This window comes from Denticeps clupeoides, chromosome 11 (genome assembly GCF_900700375.1).
Source record: "Denticeps clupeoides chromosome 11, fDenClu1.1, whole genome shotgun sequence".
Taxonomy (NCBI): Eukaryota; Metazoa; Chordata; class Actinopteri; order Clupeiformes; family Denticipitidae; genus Denticeps; species Denticeps clupeoides.
In genome coordinates, this window is record NC_041717.1 from 9,150,336 (window position 1) to 9,169,382 (window position 19,047).

The 19,047-nt window shown below is 42.0% G+C and overlaps 2 protein-coding genes across 2 annotated transcripts; both read right to left on the reverse strand.

The window, feature by feature from the left end:
• Positions 1-1,218: 1,218 nt before the first annotated feature.
• Positions 1,219-7,562, reverse strand: nelfb (negative elongation factor complex member B). Its single transcript, XM_028996449.1, has 13 exons — positions 7,334-7,562; positions 6,779-6,939; positions 6,434-6,533; positions 6,088-6,318; positions 5,314-5,499; positions 4,788-4,900; positions 4,532-4,634; positions 4,336-4,431; positions 4,118-4,260; positions 2,810-2,916; positions 2,573-2,714; positions 2,110-2,218; positions 1,219-1,561 (listed from the first exon to the last, which is right to left on the reverse strand). The coding sequence occupies exons 1-13, from the start codon at positions 7,472-7,474 to the stop codon at positions 1,373-1,375; spliced, it is 1,821 nt and encodes a 606-aa protein (XP_028852282.1). The 5' UTR covers positions 7,475-7,562; the 3' UTR covers positions 1,219-1,372.
• A 646-nt stretch (positions 7,563-8,208) lies between these two features.
• LOC114799502 (ectonucleoside triphosphate diphosphohydrolase 2-like) lies at positions 8,209-16,184 on the reverse strand. Its single transcript, XM_028996207.1, has 9 exons — positions 16,025-16,184; positions 14,533-14,650; positions 13,954-14,104; positions 13,700-13,859; positions 12,814-13,041; positions 9,642-9,911; positions 9,257-9,376; positions 8,800-8,934; positions 8,209-8,650 (listed from the first exon to the last, which is right to left on the reverse strand). The coding sequence occupies exons 1-9, from the start codon at positions 16,139-16,141 to the stop codon at positions 8,438-8,440; spliced, it is 1,512 nt and encodes a 503-aa protein (XP_028852040.1). The 5' UTR covers positions 16,142-16,184; the 3' UTR covers positions 8,209-8,437.
• Between the last annotated feature and the right edge of the window lie 2,863 nt (positions 16,185-19,047).

Below are 19,047 nucleotides of genomic sequence, written 5' to 3' on the forward strand. Positions count from 1 at the left end.
TGAAGTATCAAAAGTAAAAGTGATTTATTATGGCTGCTATGTCCAGTTTTTTATATTTATTTTTACTTTAACTAATCAACGTAATGCTTAACCAGCTAAAACTTGGGAGACATTTTTTCAATGCCACTCTTGTCACAATATTGAATAGTCTCATGACCATTTGAATGATAATAAGCACAAAAAGAATTGCATTATGTGAAACACAGTGACTGAGCAGGCCAAGTTATGAATATATGGATGGATTGACAGGCAACCCAAAAGCTGTTGTTGGCGTGCAGGCATAATGGGGCAGTGGCTGCTTAACGTTTAGGGTTAGTTTGAATCCCGATCCGCCAAGGTGCCACTGAGCAAAGCACCGTACCCACACACTGCTCCCGGGCGCCTGTCATGGCTGCCCACTGCTCACTAAGAGTGATGGTTAAAAGCTGAAGACACATTTTGTTGTCACTTTACTTTCATAATCGGTCATCAGTTCTCCAGTCAGCCAGAGCAGAGATCAAAAAAGCTGCAAGAATCATTTTTAGGAGATGCACATTCCTACTCGGCAGTTCAACCTGAATCCACCTTAATTGGGGCAGTGGTGGCCTAGCGGTTAAGGAAGCGTCCCTGTAATCAGAAGGTTGCCGGTTCGAATCCTGATCTGCCAAGGTGCCCCTGAGCAAAGCACCGTACCCACACACTGCTCCCGGGGCGCCTGTCATGGCTGCCCACTGCTCACTCAGGGTGATGGGTTAAATGCAGAGGACAAATTTCACTGTGTGTGCTGTGCATCATAAGTGACCATCACTTCACTTTATTTTTTAGATTACCTTCAGCTTCATCCTCCCTGCAAACTGAATGGAACATGATGCAGAATCATAATGAATCACACTGTGCACCAGCACATAGTTTCCTTCCTCATGTTACAGAGGAGCCTCTGGAGAAATTCATTAGTAAGATAAATTCCACAGTTGATTCCAATTTAGAGGTACTTATGTGGCATGTTTTAAACATAGTCAACCATGGTTTCATTCTCAACGCTGACTGAAGCCAAGCTGAGTGTACAGGCCATGTACACTACATTTACTATATTTATGACAACATACATTTCCAAATAATACATTTTATTTACATCTTTTGTGAGTAAACAAAGAAAACAAACAGCACACTAGGAAAACTACAATTAGACACTGTACATAAGAAAATATAAATTTGGCAAAAAAAAAACCTTGCTTATTTAAAGTAAGAAAATTAAAAGTTAAAATATTGTTTTAGGATTTGTCGGGGGAAAAAGAAAAGAAAAGAGGGAGAAAGAATGAACAGAAAAAAAGACTCGGTCCATTAAAAAGAGACGCAGCTCCAGGGTGCCGTTAACTCAGCCACTGGCAGACTCTCATACAGGGGTTGTGGGAATAGGGGTGGAGGAGGTGGTGGTGGTGGTGGTGGTGGCAGTGGTGGGGACAGTAACAGGGTGCAGACCCAGATCCAGAGGAGGCGGCTCGTCGGGCTGAGGTGGGCTCCGCTTCTGGGCCTCCAGCTTCTCCACCAGCTGGGTGTAGAGCTCCTTCACAGGTTCGCTGCTCTGTACAATGGGCCAGAAAAATTAGAAGCATCAGCTGAGGAGCTTCTGAGCAACATGCAGCAAAACTGTGTAAACTTTACAGAAATAACAATAAGGAAGAATAACTGAATTTCAAAATAAAATAAAAAAAATTCAAAAACATTGTGCATTATGAAATTATATGATGTCATATTTATCATATAAACCCATCTATGATCTGCTGTTTTTTGCTAAACAAAGAGAAATTCTGGACGTATATACACACACACACACACACACACACACACACTACTCTTATATGCCTCTGAAAAGGTTCTTTCTTTCACAGATCAACTGTTGTTTATGGCATCAGGCTGACTATCAGCTGTAACTGTACAGCTATATGGTGAAGTATTTACATACTCAGAACAGTGGTAATGATGCAGTCATTAAATAAAATGATCAACCACAGGGCTCCTGATGGCTGGATAATTTTGGGTGATTGACCTCCCTTAATCTGACTCAAGAATCACTTTCAACAGCGTTTTCAACAATGATCATCTACAAAATCATCTACAAAAACACAAAACCTGTTTTGGTGGTTCGAGGGTCTTCATTAAGGTCTCCATGTAAGATGGCAGCACTTTCTGGTGAAGGTGGTTCAAGAGACGCAGCGTGTGCCTGTGCACATTTTCTTTACTGGGATGAAAGAATACGTAATGAGTTCAAATGAAACCAGCACTGTCTGGAAGATCTGAATGACACAAACGCAGTTCCTTTCCTAGAATCACAGGCAGAAGATCTAAGTGCTCTCTTCACAGGAAAATAAAGGTTTTCGATTTAAGCTTGTCGAAAAAGGGAATTAAAAGTAGAACAATGCATTATACATTATTAATTAAATATCCATTATATATTATATTCTTAATTAATAATAATTATTACTATAACGGATATTAACACAACCAGCACCACAAAGCCAAACGAACATTACGCTGTTTAGATGTTAGGTGGGTTTTGAGAAATGAATACGATATGGAACCAGACTGGACCCACCTGGAGCAAGACGTGAGTAAGAAACTGTCAAAAACAGTTGCACAAAACTCGTCTGTTCCAAACTCGTCAGACAGCAGAGTGAGGTGTCCTGTTAGCAGGTGCAGAAATATGTCTCCAAACCCCATGTCATTGTGTGTCTCCACTACAGGTCAGAGGTCAAAGAGTTCACCACTTCACACGGCACATAAATCAAGATGAGGCTAAACACTTGGTTTTGTAACTTATACTGTAGCTCACCTAGAGCAGGAAGCATCCTCTGCAAGGCATTTTTATTTCTTTGCTTTGCAATGTGGAGCACATAATAAAGACCCATTTCACACGCCACCCTGTTCTCCTGCAGGAACCTAGAAAAAAAAAAATCAAAGCTTACATGCGCTTATTTAAACCACTTGTGTGCCATTTAGCTTTTTAATTTGCAGACTAAAATTAATTTAGTTCAGGCAAACAATGGATTGAGATCTTTATTCATATATTACTAGAGCTGATTTGAACTGGTGCCCCCCTGGTGCGTTGGGGAGGCAGGCAGAAGAGAGGCTGCTGCAGCGATGCTGCGGTGGGGGGAACGGGACCGGGCTCATCAAGTTGAATTGGCGGAGCACTGATAATGTCAGCTTCCTCCATTCCCGCTTTGTGTGTGTGTTTCGAAGGGGAAGACCAAACGGGTGGTAGTAGCCTAGTGGGTAACACACTCGCCTATGAACCAGAAGACCCAGGTTTAAATCATGCTTACTACCATTGTGTCCCTGAGCAAGACACTTAACCCTTAATTGCTCCGGGGGGACTGTCCCTGTAAATACTGATTGTAACTCGCTCTGGATAAGGGTGTCTGATAAATGCCATAAATGTAAATGTAAACACTCCCTGCTTCAACATGGAGTGCAGCGGTCAAAGTTCCTCCGTTCTCACTTATCTTCATGAGATATGGGTCACGTCCAACATACTGTATTTATGAATTAACAGAGTGTTAGTACTATCTAGACATTGGGTCTAAATCTGTATTCAGACATTTCGCAATGCTTTCCTACGAAGACGTATTCTCCATTTTCACTTTCTGCCCTCTATTAGAAAATCACACGTCAGCATAACCACGTGACTGAAACTTTGACTGTGGTGCACGCACAAGGCCGCAGAGTGCAGCACCGGGGCAAGCGGTTCGGATTCGGCACTGACAACTGCTCTGGTGCCAAGCAAGCAGTGTGTGGGGACGGCACTTTGCTCAGTGGCAACCTTCCGTTTACGGGTCTGTTTCCTTACTCACAAGGCCACCACTGCCCCTGCCATCAATGCTACATGCAAATCAGTGTGCGTGTATGTGTACACTCCACCAAAGCTGGCAACCCTGTAAGAAAGCCTTCAAATATATGTAATATATACCTAATAATACCTGGATGATACTAGACTGATTTTGACACAATTATGTAATAGCTGAAATGTGTAGTTTGACAATTTGGCCACCCAAGCACAAAAATATTGTAAAGTCTGACTCAATCATCAGCTACCAACTGTCATTGAATGACCACCTCAAGATGCCCATCCTGTGCTTACTTGGTAAAAGTGTCGGGAAGTGTAGTGGGATATGTAACAGAGGTCTTCTCCTCACTGGGCAGTTTCTGTTCAACTGTGAAAGTGTAGTCGTCTACCACTATGGACATCATGGCAGGCAGGAAACGAGTCACAACCTCCAGATCCTTAAAAAAAGAAGTTAACATTTCTTCACTGCATCAAACTACAATACCGAAACTGTAAAAAGTTAAACACCATACCAGTCGAGGTTCTTTGAAGACCTGGCTGTCGATCATATCCCAGGCACCCTGGCCAAGAGACAGCATCCGGAGCAGGAGGAGGAGATCTGTACTGTCCTGTTCACAAACACGGACAGACAAAACATGTGATGAACGCGGCCAGGGGCAGAACGATTAGGACACAGTTTCAGAAACATGTTCTAGAGAAATTTCTCACTCTCGGCAACGCGTCCTGGCTGAGAAGCTCCTGCAGGTTTCTGACTGTGCTCAGCACCAGTGTGTTACTTGCAAAAGGGTCACACAGAATCATGGAGAGATCTCTAGAATAAACAAGTTCAAGAATATGTACATTACATACACAGTGCTACAGTCTTATTAGCACTTATTAGCACTTTATTATTATTGTGAAATTTTCTGGTGAATTTTTTTTCACAAACTTTCAGTCAGTGATTTCACCCAACCATCACTCGTACCCAAGGACTTGTTCTTGTCCTTTCTTGACTCCATCCAAGAAACCCTGTAATTCTCGGGCTCGCTTTGCATCAACAAACTTCTCCCTGATACAAGCATCCAAACACCAGGTGAACTGCCAAAAGAACACATTAAAAAAAAAAAAAAAAAAAAAAAAAAAAAAAAAAAAAAACACATACGTTTTTGTTTAAGGTTTTTTTCAGATAGTATACAAATTTAATAAAGTCAACAAATTGTTTAAAGCTCTTGTATATGTAACTAATTATAAACTTTTACATTTTTTGTGTAAGATCTCATTTTTAGGGTTTCTAGTAAAATTTTAAGTTTGTTTTATTATTAATGAATGTTATTGATGTAGTGAGCTTGTTATACTTTTCATCTTTCATATAATTATGTGGAGCTAGTAAAATGTGTTTTATCTCTTTATTTAGTCATGAATATGACAGCGAATTCACCAATCCTACTTAATCTGCATAAAAACGGTGCTAATTGTATTTAATTGGTAAAAAGGTTTGTGACTGATGTTACCTTGTGGCAGGGGTCAACCAAGCAGATTTCACTGATATCAAGGTCATGAAGGGACATGAGGAGCTCCGCACGCAAAGTGCAATAGTGAACGTTGCGTGTGCGCAAAAAGAGAGTTCGCAGGAACTGAAGAACCATGTCGTACAGCTTCACATTCTTCCCAATCATCTGAGTTAGCTGTTGGACGACCTGCAGACGATCGAAAAAGACGAGTTTGACTTGTGTTAGCTGGAGCTTTATGCTGTAGGGATTACACTAAGAAAGAAGTTGCAATGTTAACCAACTGAAGATTTCAAATTTCTTTATACAGGTGTCAGTATTTCACCAGAATAACGTATACCTCTACTACAGTGCGCCCCCCTGGGTAAAACGTTTTATATAATGTATGTGGGTAGGGTTAGGCTTTAGGGTTATCAGTTTGCTCTCCCGTTATGCTAATCTGACAAAGTTAGAAGACCGGTGGAGAGAGAGACAGAGATAATGAGACAAATGTAAGTCTCCCAAAAGCTAAGAGTATGACGAAGAGTATGTAGCACTTGGCCTCACTGTGACTACGGTGGGAGACAAGGAGAGACCGGTATCATTACTGTCTCTGAAAATGTTGGCGGCTGGAAAGTTGTGGGCACAAAAAGTTTCTACCAAGGAGGCGTAATAGAAAATAATTGAGAAGCACTGCTCAGTTGGAAGAAAATCCACAGATTGCACCTAGACTCCTAATAAAAATGCCACTCCAAGCACACAACAGAATTAGAATTGTTATTATTAATGCAAGCTTACTTCTCCCTGTCGCCGAGTCTTAGGTGAGGGAGTGAAAAAATTGTGCAGAATGGAGAGGTCAGTGCTGAAGAGTGCCGCCTCCTTCTCCACAATGTACTGCTTTAACAGAGGAGAAACCTCATCTCCAAAAAGAGCCTGGTTGTCCTGCCAGATCTGTCTCTTCACCTCAACCGCACAGACTTTGTACAGTTCTTTATCAGCCATCACCTGCTTCAGCTTTTTCTCAGGCACCTGTGAAGCACAAATATTGATCACACAGAGAGTCCAACCCCCATCAGATAATAAAAAAGGTAACATGTAATGGAACATTTGCATGCATATGCGTTGTCGAGGTGGGGTGTCTTGCCTTTGGTAAGTGCTTCATCACTTGCATAACTACAGGCTGTATAGAGGGCATCTTCACCAGTGGGAAACTCTTTTCCAAAAGTTCTTCAAGTTTATTGTACCTACAAAAGTAAAGGCTCATATCAGCATTTTAAAATGTAGGGAAATTAGAAGGGATCAGACACCCTAACAGTCAGTGGTGACAGGGACAGTCACCCTGGAGACACTCAGGGTTAAAGAGTCTTGTTCAGGGACACAATGGTGGTAAGTGGGGTTTGAACCTGTGACTTTGTGGTCCTCTGGTTGTAGGCTACAACTGCTCACGTAACAGAACACAGTGTTCAAGGTTAATATATGTAAGGCTCACCGATCTTCTTCCTTCCCTTCTGCTATCGTAGCAACTCGCTCCATCAATTTTTCACGAAGTTCGTCAAAGACGGACTGATGAAACTCCAGTCTCGGAGTGCCGTGAAGATCCAAAAATGGAAGAGCAGACTGCAGTGTGGGCAGAAGGATGCCATTTTCCATCTGAAATCCATCCAGCAGCAACACACATTGGATCATTCAGTTTTAGAACATAATGCAACAGAATTTTAAAAAAAAGTAAAAAAAAAAAAAGCACGCATCATTCTTTTATCAGATTCGCACAGTTACCCAAATGTCGCGATTCATGCAAATGAACTTGGGACAGCGATTGACAACTGAAAGAAAAAATATTGCTTTTAGATCAACTTCCCAACCTGGTTTAGCGCTTGTGGGGGAAAAATTAGCTCAAAGTAGGTAAAGTAGGTAAAGCAGGAAAACGGGCGACGGTGACAGGCAAGCATCAGGTCTAATGGCGCGGAACACTTGCGCGGATAAAACGACGAAACGCGTAAAAAAAGAAGAATTGAGGGCGGAAGAAAACGTCCACCCAGCGTACCTGAAACTGGTCGATGGCTTTCAGCGGCTCCGTGCAGTTCGTCAGAGTTTCTTTCAGGTCCTCGCCGTTGGATATCCCCAGCTCGGTTAACCCGGAAAACGTTTTCATCGCCGTCTGCACGCGACTCTGCCGTCGTTGCATTTCGAGGTTAAAAGGTCCGGACGACGTTTTGCGCGCTGTTGTTGTTGGGATCGTTCGAAGCGTATCACACTTCCGGCGTGTGCGTCATCCTCACGTCCCCGACTGGAAACACGGACCACGTGGAACTCAGTTATCGGTGTCGCCAGGCTATGGGGTTTTACGTTTGTGTTTATTGTTAATAAGTACAATACAGGCCAAAAGTTTTTACACACCTTCTCATTCAATGTGTTTTTTTTTATCTTCATGGCCATTTACATGGTAGATTCTCACTGAAGGCATCAAAACTATGAATGAACACATGTGGAGTTATGTACTCAACAAAAAAAGGTGAATAACTGTTTTATATTCTAGTTTCTTCAAAATATCCACCCTTTGCTCTGATTACTACCTTGGAATTCTCTCGATGACTCCACATGTGTTCATTCATAGTTTTGATACCTTCAGTGAGAATCTACCAACGTAAATGGTCATGAAAATAAAGAAAACACATTGAATGAGAAGGTGTGTCCAAACTTTTGGCCTGTACTGTATGTTTTTTCTGCTGGAATGGCTGCTGACATTTAGTCAAATACAATCTGTATCCTTACATTACATTTCAGAGTTGCATTGAAATTAGATATTAACAGAACACATCTGTAGCCAGAAGTACATTTCCACATGGGTTAAAGAGACCACTTATGCAGCAGTAGAGTAAAATCTTTTTCACTGTGCAAAATAATATCAAAACATTTATAAAAATGTGCTTTATTAGACATATTTCTTCCCACAAGTTTTAGAAAAGGTAATACATGTAACAAATATTGGATTTTGTTATGACAAACAATGTAAAAGTAAAACTACAATTTCATTCACAGCTTATATGAAAGCTAAAATGTGCTGGCACATGCTGAGTGTAATAACATAATAATGCATGTAACATGAAACAAAAAACATGGAGAGACAAAGGGTTAGGACACAAGAACATTAAATCATGTTGCTGTTACTCTTTTTCTTTTTGTACAACACCTGCGTGAAAAGAAATGCTACACCTATGACGAACATGAACGCGAAGAGGAACAGCAGGCCACCCCACACTTGCGGACTTATAGCTTTTTGCAGTGGCAAGCTTTCCCCTGGCAGCAGGCTGCTCAGACTGAGCATGTAGCCCATTGCCCAGCCAACTGAAGTATCCTCTACCTGAAAAAGTCAAAAAATGGAAGTGAGCTTTTACTCACTCCTTACTTACAGCTCACTGACACGTTTTATTGGTTCATAGTTAAGCGCTATGACTGACCAATGGCCATATACCCGACATGATGAACTTGACGTATGTAATATGTGCTCACCTTCTTCTGAAAAGTGATGTGTGAGAAGGAAAGCTCATCAAACTTATAGCCTTGAAGCAAGAGCACCTGGATAAACACAGAGGCGGCGCAGTAATCCTGGATGCGGCCTTGTTGGTCAGGGGCCTTTTGCAGCATCTGAGAATGAAATAGAGGGTGGGACGTCATACATGTACTGCTGAGACAAGGACTTCAATACAACCACCAGAAACATTCATTCAAACACTATAAGGCCCCCAAGCTCTCCTCTTTGATCTTTCCATTCAAACAATGTGCGTGAGTGTTTTTTTTCCGTAGGGAACTGTGAGATTAAAGGGTGAGTCATCCCTGAATGAGGGTGGGAAGTGGTTTGCGTGAATGCTCTCGATTATCTCAAAATGCCTGTTCGACGATGGACATTTCCTCTGAATACTACGGCACCGAAGAAGCAGTTGTTAGACTGGGATCTGCCGAACACTACCTCCTCCATGCTCAGGTTGCACACAGCTCTGGTGGCATTATCCAGAAGTCTGGGGGAGCTCACTGTGATGCCAGTGGTGCGCTGCAGAAATGAGTAAGTATAGAAAAAGGCAGAGAAGGCCTGTTGGAAGGAGGAAGTGTCAGTTAGAAAATGCATAACATGGAAATGTTATTGCTGCATAGTTACTGATTAATCATAATGAGTCATAATTATGTTGCTTACAGTTTTTGAATGCATTTTTTAATAGGATTATATTATTATATAATAATGGTGTAAAAGCTGTTTGGTCTTAAGACTTAAAAAGGCTTAGGAAGTTTATCTTTTTGCAATATATACTAAGAAAAAACACAACATTATATATAGACTTGCAGGTGAAAATTCTTACCATAAAGTTGCCGGTAACATTAGGCTGGAACACACCATTGAAGGAGCATTTGGAAAAAGGACAGTTTTTGAAGGAGAACATTTCTGAAACGTTGCCGAGGCAAGCTTTATAATCCCCTGAGCCTTGCACTTCCATGCTGCTCTCTGGCTTGTACATAGTTGGCCTCATGTCAGCTGTGCAAGGAGAATCAAAGATTTTGTCCAGCGTCATTGTGACTCTGTGACCATCTGGGTAGCAGGGGTTGGATATGACAGAAGAGTAGTGTTGGATCTAAAATAATGTAAAGAAAGAGTGAACAGTGAAGTGGTAGTAGCATAGTGGGTAACACACTATGAACCAGAGGACCCAGGTTCAAATCCCACTTACTGGGCAAATGGGATTTGAGCAAGACATTTAACCCTAAGTTGCTCCAGGGGGACTGTCCCTGTGACTACTGATTGTAAGTCGCTCTGGATAAGGGCGTCTGATAAATGCTGTAAATATAATTCAGTGAAAACAATAAGTAAGGAAACAAATTCGAGCAACCAGTTAATGCTCACTTACTTATGTTTAATTGTCATTTAAGGAGTTGCAAAATGTCATTTTCAGTTTAAAATAATACAACTCCAACATTCAACAGTCAGAGGTATATGTCTCTAGATGTCTGATACGCAACCTAAGGTGGACTTGGACCCTTCAGTAATTAGCATTCTTGCTCCACCAGTTTTGTGCACCCACAACCTTCACCCTTCGCCTTAAAAAAACTCTCCATTCCCTATCCCCCTGAAGGCATGGCGTGAGTGTGAGTGGCTATCAGGAACAGTGGAAACTCAGCAGTAGCCTAATATTAGCCTATGTTCCATCACATTATGTATATGGTCTGTCCACGTGCATGTGAGATAGATAAGCAGGCAGCCTGGAGATATGTGTGCATTGTGAATTGATGTGGTCTATATCAGAACCTTGTAAGAGTTTATCTCACCATTAAGACCAGTTTTATTATCCACTCAATTGAGTGTCCAAATTGACTAAGTGTATATAATTAAACCATGAAAAAGGGAGGGGGGATCTCCCCGCTAGGCAGTGGCAAAGTGAAGTGATTGTCACATGTGATACACAGCAGCACAGCACACGGTGCACACAGTGAAATTTGTCCTCTGCATTTAACCCATCACCCTGAGTGAGCAGTGGGCAGCCATGACAGGCGCCCGGGGAGCAGTGTGGGGGGACGGTGCTTTGCTCAGTGGCACCTTGGCGGATCGGGATTCGAACCAGCAACCTTCTGATTACGGTGCCGCTTCCTTAACCGCTAGGCCACCACTGCCCCCGGCAAGGAAACAGACACGTAATCGGAAGATAGTTGGTTCGAATCCCGAACCGCTGAGGTGACACTGAGCAAAGTACCATCCCCACACCCCACACACTGCTCCTCGGGTGCCTGTTATGGCTGCTCTTAGGGGATGGGTTAAATGCAGAGGACACATTTCACTGTGTGCACTGGGTCAATGTGTGATGTGTCACATGTGACCACTAATCACTATCACTTTCACTGCACTGAAGGTGCTCCATGTCCCTTTTCTCAAGAGTCAGTACGAACTAGCAGCTTTATTGGCCAGTTACACACAGAATTCAATTTGGGACCAGAGGACAATGTCCAATTTCATTTCTCTCAGGCTGCAACAGAATGGTCATTATTTATCTCCTATTTTTGCAAGTTAGCAACAGTAAAACAAATCTGAATACAGTTAGGATATAAATAATTAAGCAAACTAAACAAATATTTATCAATCAAACTCTTCTTCATGTGTCCATCTTTTAAAAAAAATTAATTGAGGACACAAAGCTGTTCTGTGAATTCTGTGAATTCTTCAGATACCCTTACCCAGAGTGCCTTTCAATCAGTAGTTACAGGGACAGCCCCCCCTGTCCCCCTCAATCAGGGATAAGTGTCTTGCTCAGGGACACAATGGTAGTAATTGGGGTTTAAAACCTACTACTCCATGGTAGTATCTTGCAGGAATAGATAGCAATGGGGTTGCTAGCTAGTAAACAGTATAATGTTACAGCACCATTGATGCTTTTATAATGGCCCACAATTGCTTATGAAGCAGAAGACCAGAAAGTCACAGTCAAACCTTACTTACTACCATTGTGTCGATGAGCAAGACGCTTACCCCTGAGTGTTTCGAGGGGGACTGTCCCTGTAACTACTGATTGTAAGGTGCTCTGGATAAGGCCGTCTGATTAATGCAGTTAAGGTTAATGTAAATAATGGTTAACTGTAAAGGGTGGGGACGCTCTTTCCAGTTGTTGCTCCAGTGTGCTACAGTGTGTCATCGAGCCATGATTTAAAGGCCCTTTTTGGTGTGTGTAGCTTTAAATACAAATTAGGAAGAGAGAGGAGAGGAGCAACCTTTAGAAGTGTGCAGGCATTCGCGTAAATCAACACTTATTTGCCACTAAAAGAAAGGTGTTTTTCTAGAAGAAAATTTGATCAACTAACTGGTTCTTCAGATTCTCGTGTGACGGAACTAAAAAAAATACATTTGTGCTCATCACTGAGCAACTACAATGCTTTTGCATGTTTGGAAGCCATGATGGTCTGTGGAGTTACTTTTTTAGGGGAGGGGTGGGAAATTCTCTGGGTGGACAAAGCATGAGAAAGGGGAGGTAACCTTTCCCCTTTTGATGACATAAGAGGACAAATTCAACATATGGGGACAAATTGTTGTGGAGGTAGTAGCCTAGTAACACACTCGCCTATGAACCAGAAGACCCAGGTTCAAATCCCACTTACAACCATTGTGTCCCTGAGCAAGACACTTAACCCTGAGTGGGGAGGGACTGTCCCTGTAACTACTGATTGTAAGTCACTCTGGATAAGGGCGTCTGATAAATGCTGTAAATGTAATGTAATGTAATTGTAATTCCAGCGTCTGAGATGCTCTCTGAACGGTGAAGCAGAATGACCAAAGCTCTCTTCATTATCACAATTTCTAGCCACTACAGGACCACAGGCAGGTCAGGGGAACTTGTATTAATGTTAAATAACATTATTTCCACATTATTTTTCTCAAGTTTGACAAATGAATCAAAAACAAATCACATTCATAAACCTTTTGCCTGAAAAAGGATTTTTATGAGTACGTTGTTGATTACTGCCACACTGCCACTGACATTTGTATAAACTCACCTGCAACAGATGGGCCAACAACTTGCGTAAGACCTGGTCCCTGCCATAGCACAGGAAGCTTTGCGTATAAAGGCTATAGTTTTGGCCGTAGAGCTGTAATGTCATCTTGTTGTCCTTGTCTTCTATGGCACTCTGAGTCTCAAAGGTTATCTGGGTGGAGGCGCCTCCAAAATCTAATGCGCCCACTGTCTTCCTGCTTGGAATTAGCCACTGACCAACAAAGCTGTACTGTGGAAGAAGTGAAACGACATTGGTCAAAATTCATGGAGATTGGAAGGTGTTGATGGCACAATAATTTTCAGGGCGTGCTGTAGGTTAATGCTTCTTGAGTCTCAATGTAATCTAGGTCTGGCACATTAATCACTGCAACCATTTTATTAATAAAAATTCAGGCATTATGATAATAATAATGCCGCCGTGTTTTTTATTTCTTGTATAGGGTGCACAACTCATTCTAGCCAGAGACAAACCATATATCGAGCTGGAGATGGACAGTGAATGAGTTCATGCATATGTACACTATTTTCCAATGTGGGAGCAACGTGTTTGTGGTGTGTTCGTGATGTGCCTGCATCTGGAGGCCTGATAAAATAGGCACAGAGGTGGAAACCAGGCAGGACCATTTAAAACATTAAATTTGATGCACACCATACCATGTGACACACTAATCATAGTGTTTTTTAATCCTTGAATTTCTCTGATCTACTCATATGTGTTTATTTCTAGTAAAGTCAACCAATGCACTTCCTCTGAGAATGTGAATTTCTTAACAGAACACACAATTACAAGTCATCCTTATGAATTTTACATTACAATTTTACAAGACTATTACATCACATTTACAGTATTTGCATTATAATTGAAAGTGTACATTAATGCAATATACCTTGATGAAGTTCTCCAGTAGATAATTAACTGTAACCCAGCCATAGGCACCTTCTTCCTGCCCACTCAATATGGAAGCTCCACGAAAGTCAAAAGGGTACATCTTCAATTTTTTGCCAACCTCCTCAAGAATCTTGTCTGACTCTTTTGGGTTCGACATGCTTTTCAGACACAAAAGGTTACTAAGGTTACTAAAGGCTGAAATCAGTGGAATACACTATTGGACAATATTTGCTCATTCAGCAGTGCACTCACTTTAGAAGCCTCATACCCGCGGTGGCGCCCAGGTACACAGGGGTTTGGTGGTGTCTTGATTGTGGGATGTCCTGCTTAGCCTGGTCCAGACAGGTTTCAAGACTCCGTCCAGCCTCCCCTTGTTTTCCTGCATAGCTGGATATTCCCCCTCCTTGAAGAGACACACACAGTTGACTTGACCATGACTTGGAATGGTGGCTATGTAAAAAAAAATACTCGATGTTGGGTTGCCCATGGAGACCAAATAATGTGAAAAGAAAAAGAAGTAGTTGAGGAGGAACAGAAACTATAAATCCAAAATACAGAATTACTTCTATAACTGCTGAATAAAGCATTTCAACAATATGCAACAATACAACTAAAAAATGAATGTTTCATTGCCTGCAACAGTGGAAAGCTATTATTTTAGATCTGTCATTATCAACATTATTATTATCTTCATTGGCTAATCTGGTTATACTGATGAACAGTATATATATATATATATATATATATGGCATAGACAGCTAATCACTGTCACTGCAGGGTGTTCACTGAGCTCTATCTCGCTCTCAATCACTCTCTGTATCTCTCGCTCACCTTTAACATGGCAGTCAGTGTGCTGGGTCACAATACCGGTCCCTTTCTGCTTATCTGCTGGCCACTTGTAAATGAACATAGCTGTGTGGGATGAGCCAGCATCCAGGACAATGCCATACTGGGAAGGAAGAGATAAGATAATTTAATCACTCTCCATATCAGCTGAGAAAGTAAGAGTGTTGGAAACTCTTGCCATGGTGGCGAATTTTGTGCCGGTCGTATGTGGTACGTGGTTGCAAGGCCTGCCTCGCCCACTCATGCAGGTTTGCATGACAAAGTTTGAAACAGGGACCCGTGAGCATGAAAGCGGACGCTCAACTGCACCCTGTGGTTAGTGAGATGTGTGCCCCTTTTCACCATATGTTTGAGGAACAGTGGTGCAAAATGTCAACAGAAAAACGCTGCAGTCGCTACCAAACGGTCCCTGTAACACTCTACTGGCACAAACATCACGAACCCTGAAGCACAGATCAGACATGCGATGAGCTGTCTATCCCTGTCCTTTCTACTGCTAGTCAATTTGCCGCTGGTAACCATCCTTTGTACCATTGTAATCAGACTCTGTGACACACCTTCGCCTTTTTTTTTTTTCCATGCCAAGAGCTTTTGCGTTTTGAAGCAGCATGAATAGCATCGGAGGAACACAAAACCCAGGCAGGCTGTGTGTCGCTGTTGCTTTGATGGTGGATTAAGCCCTGAGGGTTTACATACTGCAGATACACCCACAGAGCTCAACCTGTGCACATAATAATTATTTTTACACGGAGACTCTGCTCGGGGATCGACAGAAGCTCTAAACGCTTTGATTCTGCTAATGAAGTTCACCCTATAATCCACCCAGTGTCACCCTATTGTCATTTTCTTTTCTGTTGGCACACAAAATTAACCCGGTTGAGAGATGTGCAGGTCCAATTTGCATTTAACGCTCTGTGGCAAAGTTATGCCACTTTTCCGCAACTCCTAAATCAGAGGCTCCATTTAACCGGGGTTCACGCGTGAGAGGCGTGAAATGAATGGCTGCCAAATGTTATAATGGCACACTTCAACATGCACGAAAGGCTGAAATAATTACTGCAGTCTATAACTCAGGTTATTGTTTTCAAGGCGTTATTGGGCAAACTGCAGCAGCATGACAGAAACCATCAAAGGAGAGATTTCATTTAACTGCCTGAGCAAACAAAAGGCTCCACAGCAGCCTGCACAATGGAATAACCAACAAGTAACTACACGTATTAAGGTTCCTCTGGGAAATTATCAATTTGTTATAATTAAAAAAAAAAAAAAGGCAGTGTTTGTCATTATTAATAATTTTCACGAAATAACAGTCGCAAATATCATTATAGACTCATTCCCGTCATGTCTGTGTATGCGTTCTAATTAAGTTGATGGAGTTCGGACTTGGGTTCGGTCCACGGCGCGCGGCTGCTTCTCGAACCCAGGCCCGCCCCTCGGGACACTTCCACGCAGGAGAGGAGAGGGATCGCGGCATTACCATGAAGTCCGGAGGTCGCCTGACGTCCGCCGCGGAGATGGCGAGCAGCACGATGCCCACGAGCGCAGCCGCCACGAAGGCGACCAGCGCGACGGTCCTGCAGCGCCGGGTGGCCATGGTGCGCGCTGCTGTCACGGCTTCGTGGGGGAACTCCTTAAATAAGGAAGCACTCCAGGCATGTATTTTTGTGGGCAGGGCCAGACCTTCTCTCTCTCTCTCTCTCTCTCTCTCTCTCTGTGTGTGTGTGTGTGTGTGTGTGTGTCGCGTTGTATTACATCGTTGTGAGGACCGATTGCTTTGTGGTTCTGGTTCTGATACAGATTGCAAATTACAAATGTAGGGTAAAAATAGTCACCAAATCTATAAAATAAAATAAATAGAACTCTTTCTAATTGAAGAAGGAAACATTTAAATGCAAACTGACATTAAATAAAATAAAATAAAAAAACACAGAAATGCTTGGATGGTTAAAAAGTTTAATTATGTCATTATGAGGTTAAATCAACTATGTAAGCTCTTTTCTTTGTCTGTCTTTGCTGCACACGTGTTTGGTCCACTTCTTTGTCAGGATCTGGGCTACAGCAGGTGGAGAGGCCTGGGGGCTTGGAGACGCCTGCTCTACACCGTGTCTGTACACCTCTCACGTCTGTCGTCACCACTGTGAGGTCTTCCCAGCAGGCTTAGTAGGGCGCCCACTCTGACCCGTGACATCATATGATGTGACATGACTGACACGGCATGCAGCACCAAGCCTTAGAGTTTCATTCATTATTTATTCATTTTGAACGGCCCATCCCACCAGACAATAAAACGTCGCCCTGGGTCCCTACACACATATAAACATTGCGTGGGCGTGCCCTTGTTCTTATATAATGAAATGTCCCGGCTGTGATGAGAACACATGAAATATGACAGTCAGGACATGTTCCAGTCCTTACCAAATATTAGCAAGATCGAAAATGGTTCTTCATTTGTAAGACTAAGAAAATCCTGGTGATGTTAAATTGAGAGACACTATGCTTTTACACAGAAATAGTTACACATTTATAATCCATATGTTACACATTTATTCATGGTAATGCATTTACATATGTTAAATATTTACATATAAGTTATACATTTTATGGATTTAGAAATACTAAGAAATAACACTCAAATTGTTGCTTATCTAAATCTAAACACTACAATATAATTTTGCGTGTTTTGTACATGGATGCACAATCCTATAAAAAACTGGTAATTTCACAATATTCTTAGAAATAAATCGGAACAGATGAAGAAAGACAGATAACGGGAAATTCCATTTTTTTAAAAACTGAACTGAAATTGAACCTGAAAGCAGATGACGAATGTGTGCATCGCCTCCATCCTAATACAACAGAATGAGTGGGTTATCATAAATGTGCCCTTCCAAATAAATAGAGCACTGTTTAAATGAACAGATGATGGCGATGCAGGATGTTGCGTAAGAGAGATACGACCCTGGAGGACGGGAGCAGCCGGTGGCGTCTCTTAGCCTCAGGTCTCTCTGTAGGCAGCAGGTTTCCCCAGCGGGAACTCAAACGCAGGGACGGCAGGGCTGTCTCCTTCACCCTGGCAGACGTGAGTGATGAGCAAGCAGTGGTAGTTCCAGAGGAGGAGGAGAACCATGACAGTCAGGCCCAGAAGGATGGCGCTGGCCAGCAGGAGGCGCTGCTTTTCCAGATGAAGGGCCTCCACATGACCAGGCACACAGAAGGCTTGGAGGTGGAGGAGTTTGCGGAGCCATCTCCTCACTCCAGAGTCTGGGTGGGGGTACGGCAGCTCGTTTTCAGCATGATCCACAGTTTCAGACAAGTGCTTGCCTTCAGTCATCCCAAAATATTGGCAGGTTCAGATGTCTGGGAAACAAAAGTGATCAACTTTATAAAACCTTTACTTACTATACATAAATATGGAATAGAAGAAACATACATGCACCTTGATTACACCAGGTTTGAGTACTATAATAAAATGTTATTATAAATACAATCAAAAATTCAGAGAAGGAAGAAGTTTGCAGCTGTGCACAAATCATCAGATACAGAGTCATATACAGTGTAACTCCCCCCTCCCCATTACAGGATCTTCATGTGAGCTGAAAATAGATTTGTTGCCCGAGTAACAGAAAAAAGCTCTTCAGAGTTACTGTGACAACAAGAAGACCATGCTGGGTTTGGCATATTGAAAGAATCGTGCAGAAAAACAAATTAAGTCAGCAGCAACATATGAAAACAGATAAACACTTACCCCAAGACCTGGTACGTTCAGGTGACACTGAGAGGCCAAAGTCGCTGCTTCACACGGCTGGTTATGTGAGGTTAAAGTTTACATCGAGGGACGGCGTGGCCACAGTGCTGAGCGGCCGGCATTATTTGGATTATATCCGCCCCACAGGTCAAAACAAACAGATTCAGCACCGCCCCTCGGTGTGTGACACAAGCTGCACAGGGACTGCACATTTCCCATTGGGCAAACTGGTTTTTACTCTACAAGTGTCAGTAAGATTATTTAATTTACAATCATTTACTTATACTAATTACAATCTGCATTGCATTTTTCATGGAACAAACAGGGTTGGCATGTAGTTTAATGGGTACTATAGCATGCTTGGCAAAAAAAATTTCATGTATGTATTATAGTAAAGCTGTTGCTGTTCAGTCACATACAATGTTCTTAAAAATTATATAATATTATATTATGTATGTATATATAACAAATATGGATTTTAAAATATATGTATTGAATGGCAGTGAATATAATATGACAACATACAATCAATTCTTACATTATTAAGTGCAAGTTATTTTTGAGAAAAAAAATCATCTGAATCTTAACTGGCCAGTTTTACATTGGTTTATTATACTTTGTCCATTGCCGAAGTCACACGTTTGATTAACAGAACATGATATTCTCTATTTTCATCATTAAAAACTAATAAAATAGTGAGGTGCAAGAGGGCAGTACAAAAAAAAGTAATACATCAGGCAGGCACACGAGCTGCA

Coding starts and splice junctions, on each gene's coding strand:
- LOC114799502 (XM_028996207.1), bottom strand. CDS start 16,141: ATGGCCACCCGGCGCTGCAGGACCGTCGCGCTGGTCGCCTTCGTGGCG. Junction 14,105..14,532: donor CACTGACTGCCATGTTAAAG/GTGAGCGAGAGA, acceptor TGTCTCTTCAAG/GAGGGGGAATATCCAGCTAT. Junction 8,651..8,799: donor ACATCACTTTTCAGAAGAAG/GTGAGCACATAT, acceptor TGACTTTTTCAG/GTAGAGGATACTTCAGTTGG.
- nelfb (XM_028996449.1), bottom strand. CDS start 7,474: ATGCAACGACGGCAGAGTCGCGTGCAGACGGCGATGAAAACGTTTTCC. Junction 6,940..7,333: donor AAGCCATCGACCAGTTTCAG/GTACGCTGGGTG, acceptor GATGGATTTCAG/ATGGAAAATGGCATCCTTCT. Junction 4,261..4,335: donor TCTTCAAAGAACCTCGACTG/GTATGGTGTTTA, acceptor TCTTTTTTTAAG/GATCTGGAGGTTGTGACTCG.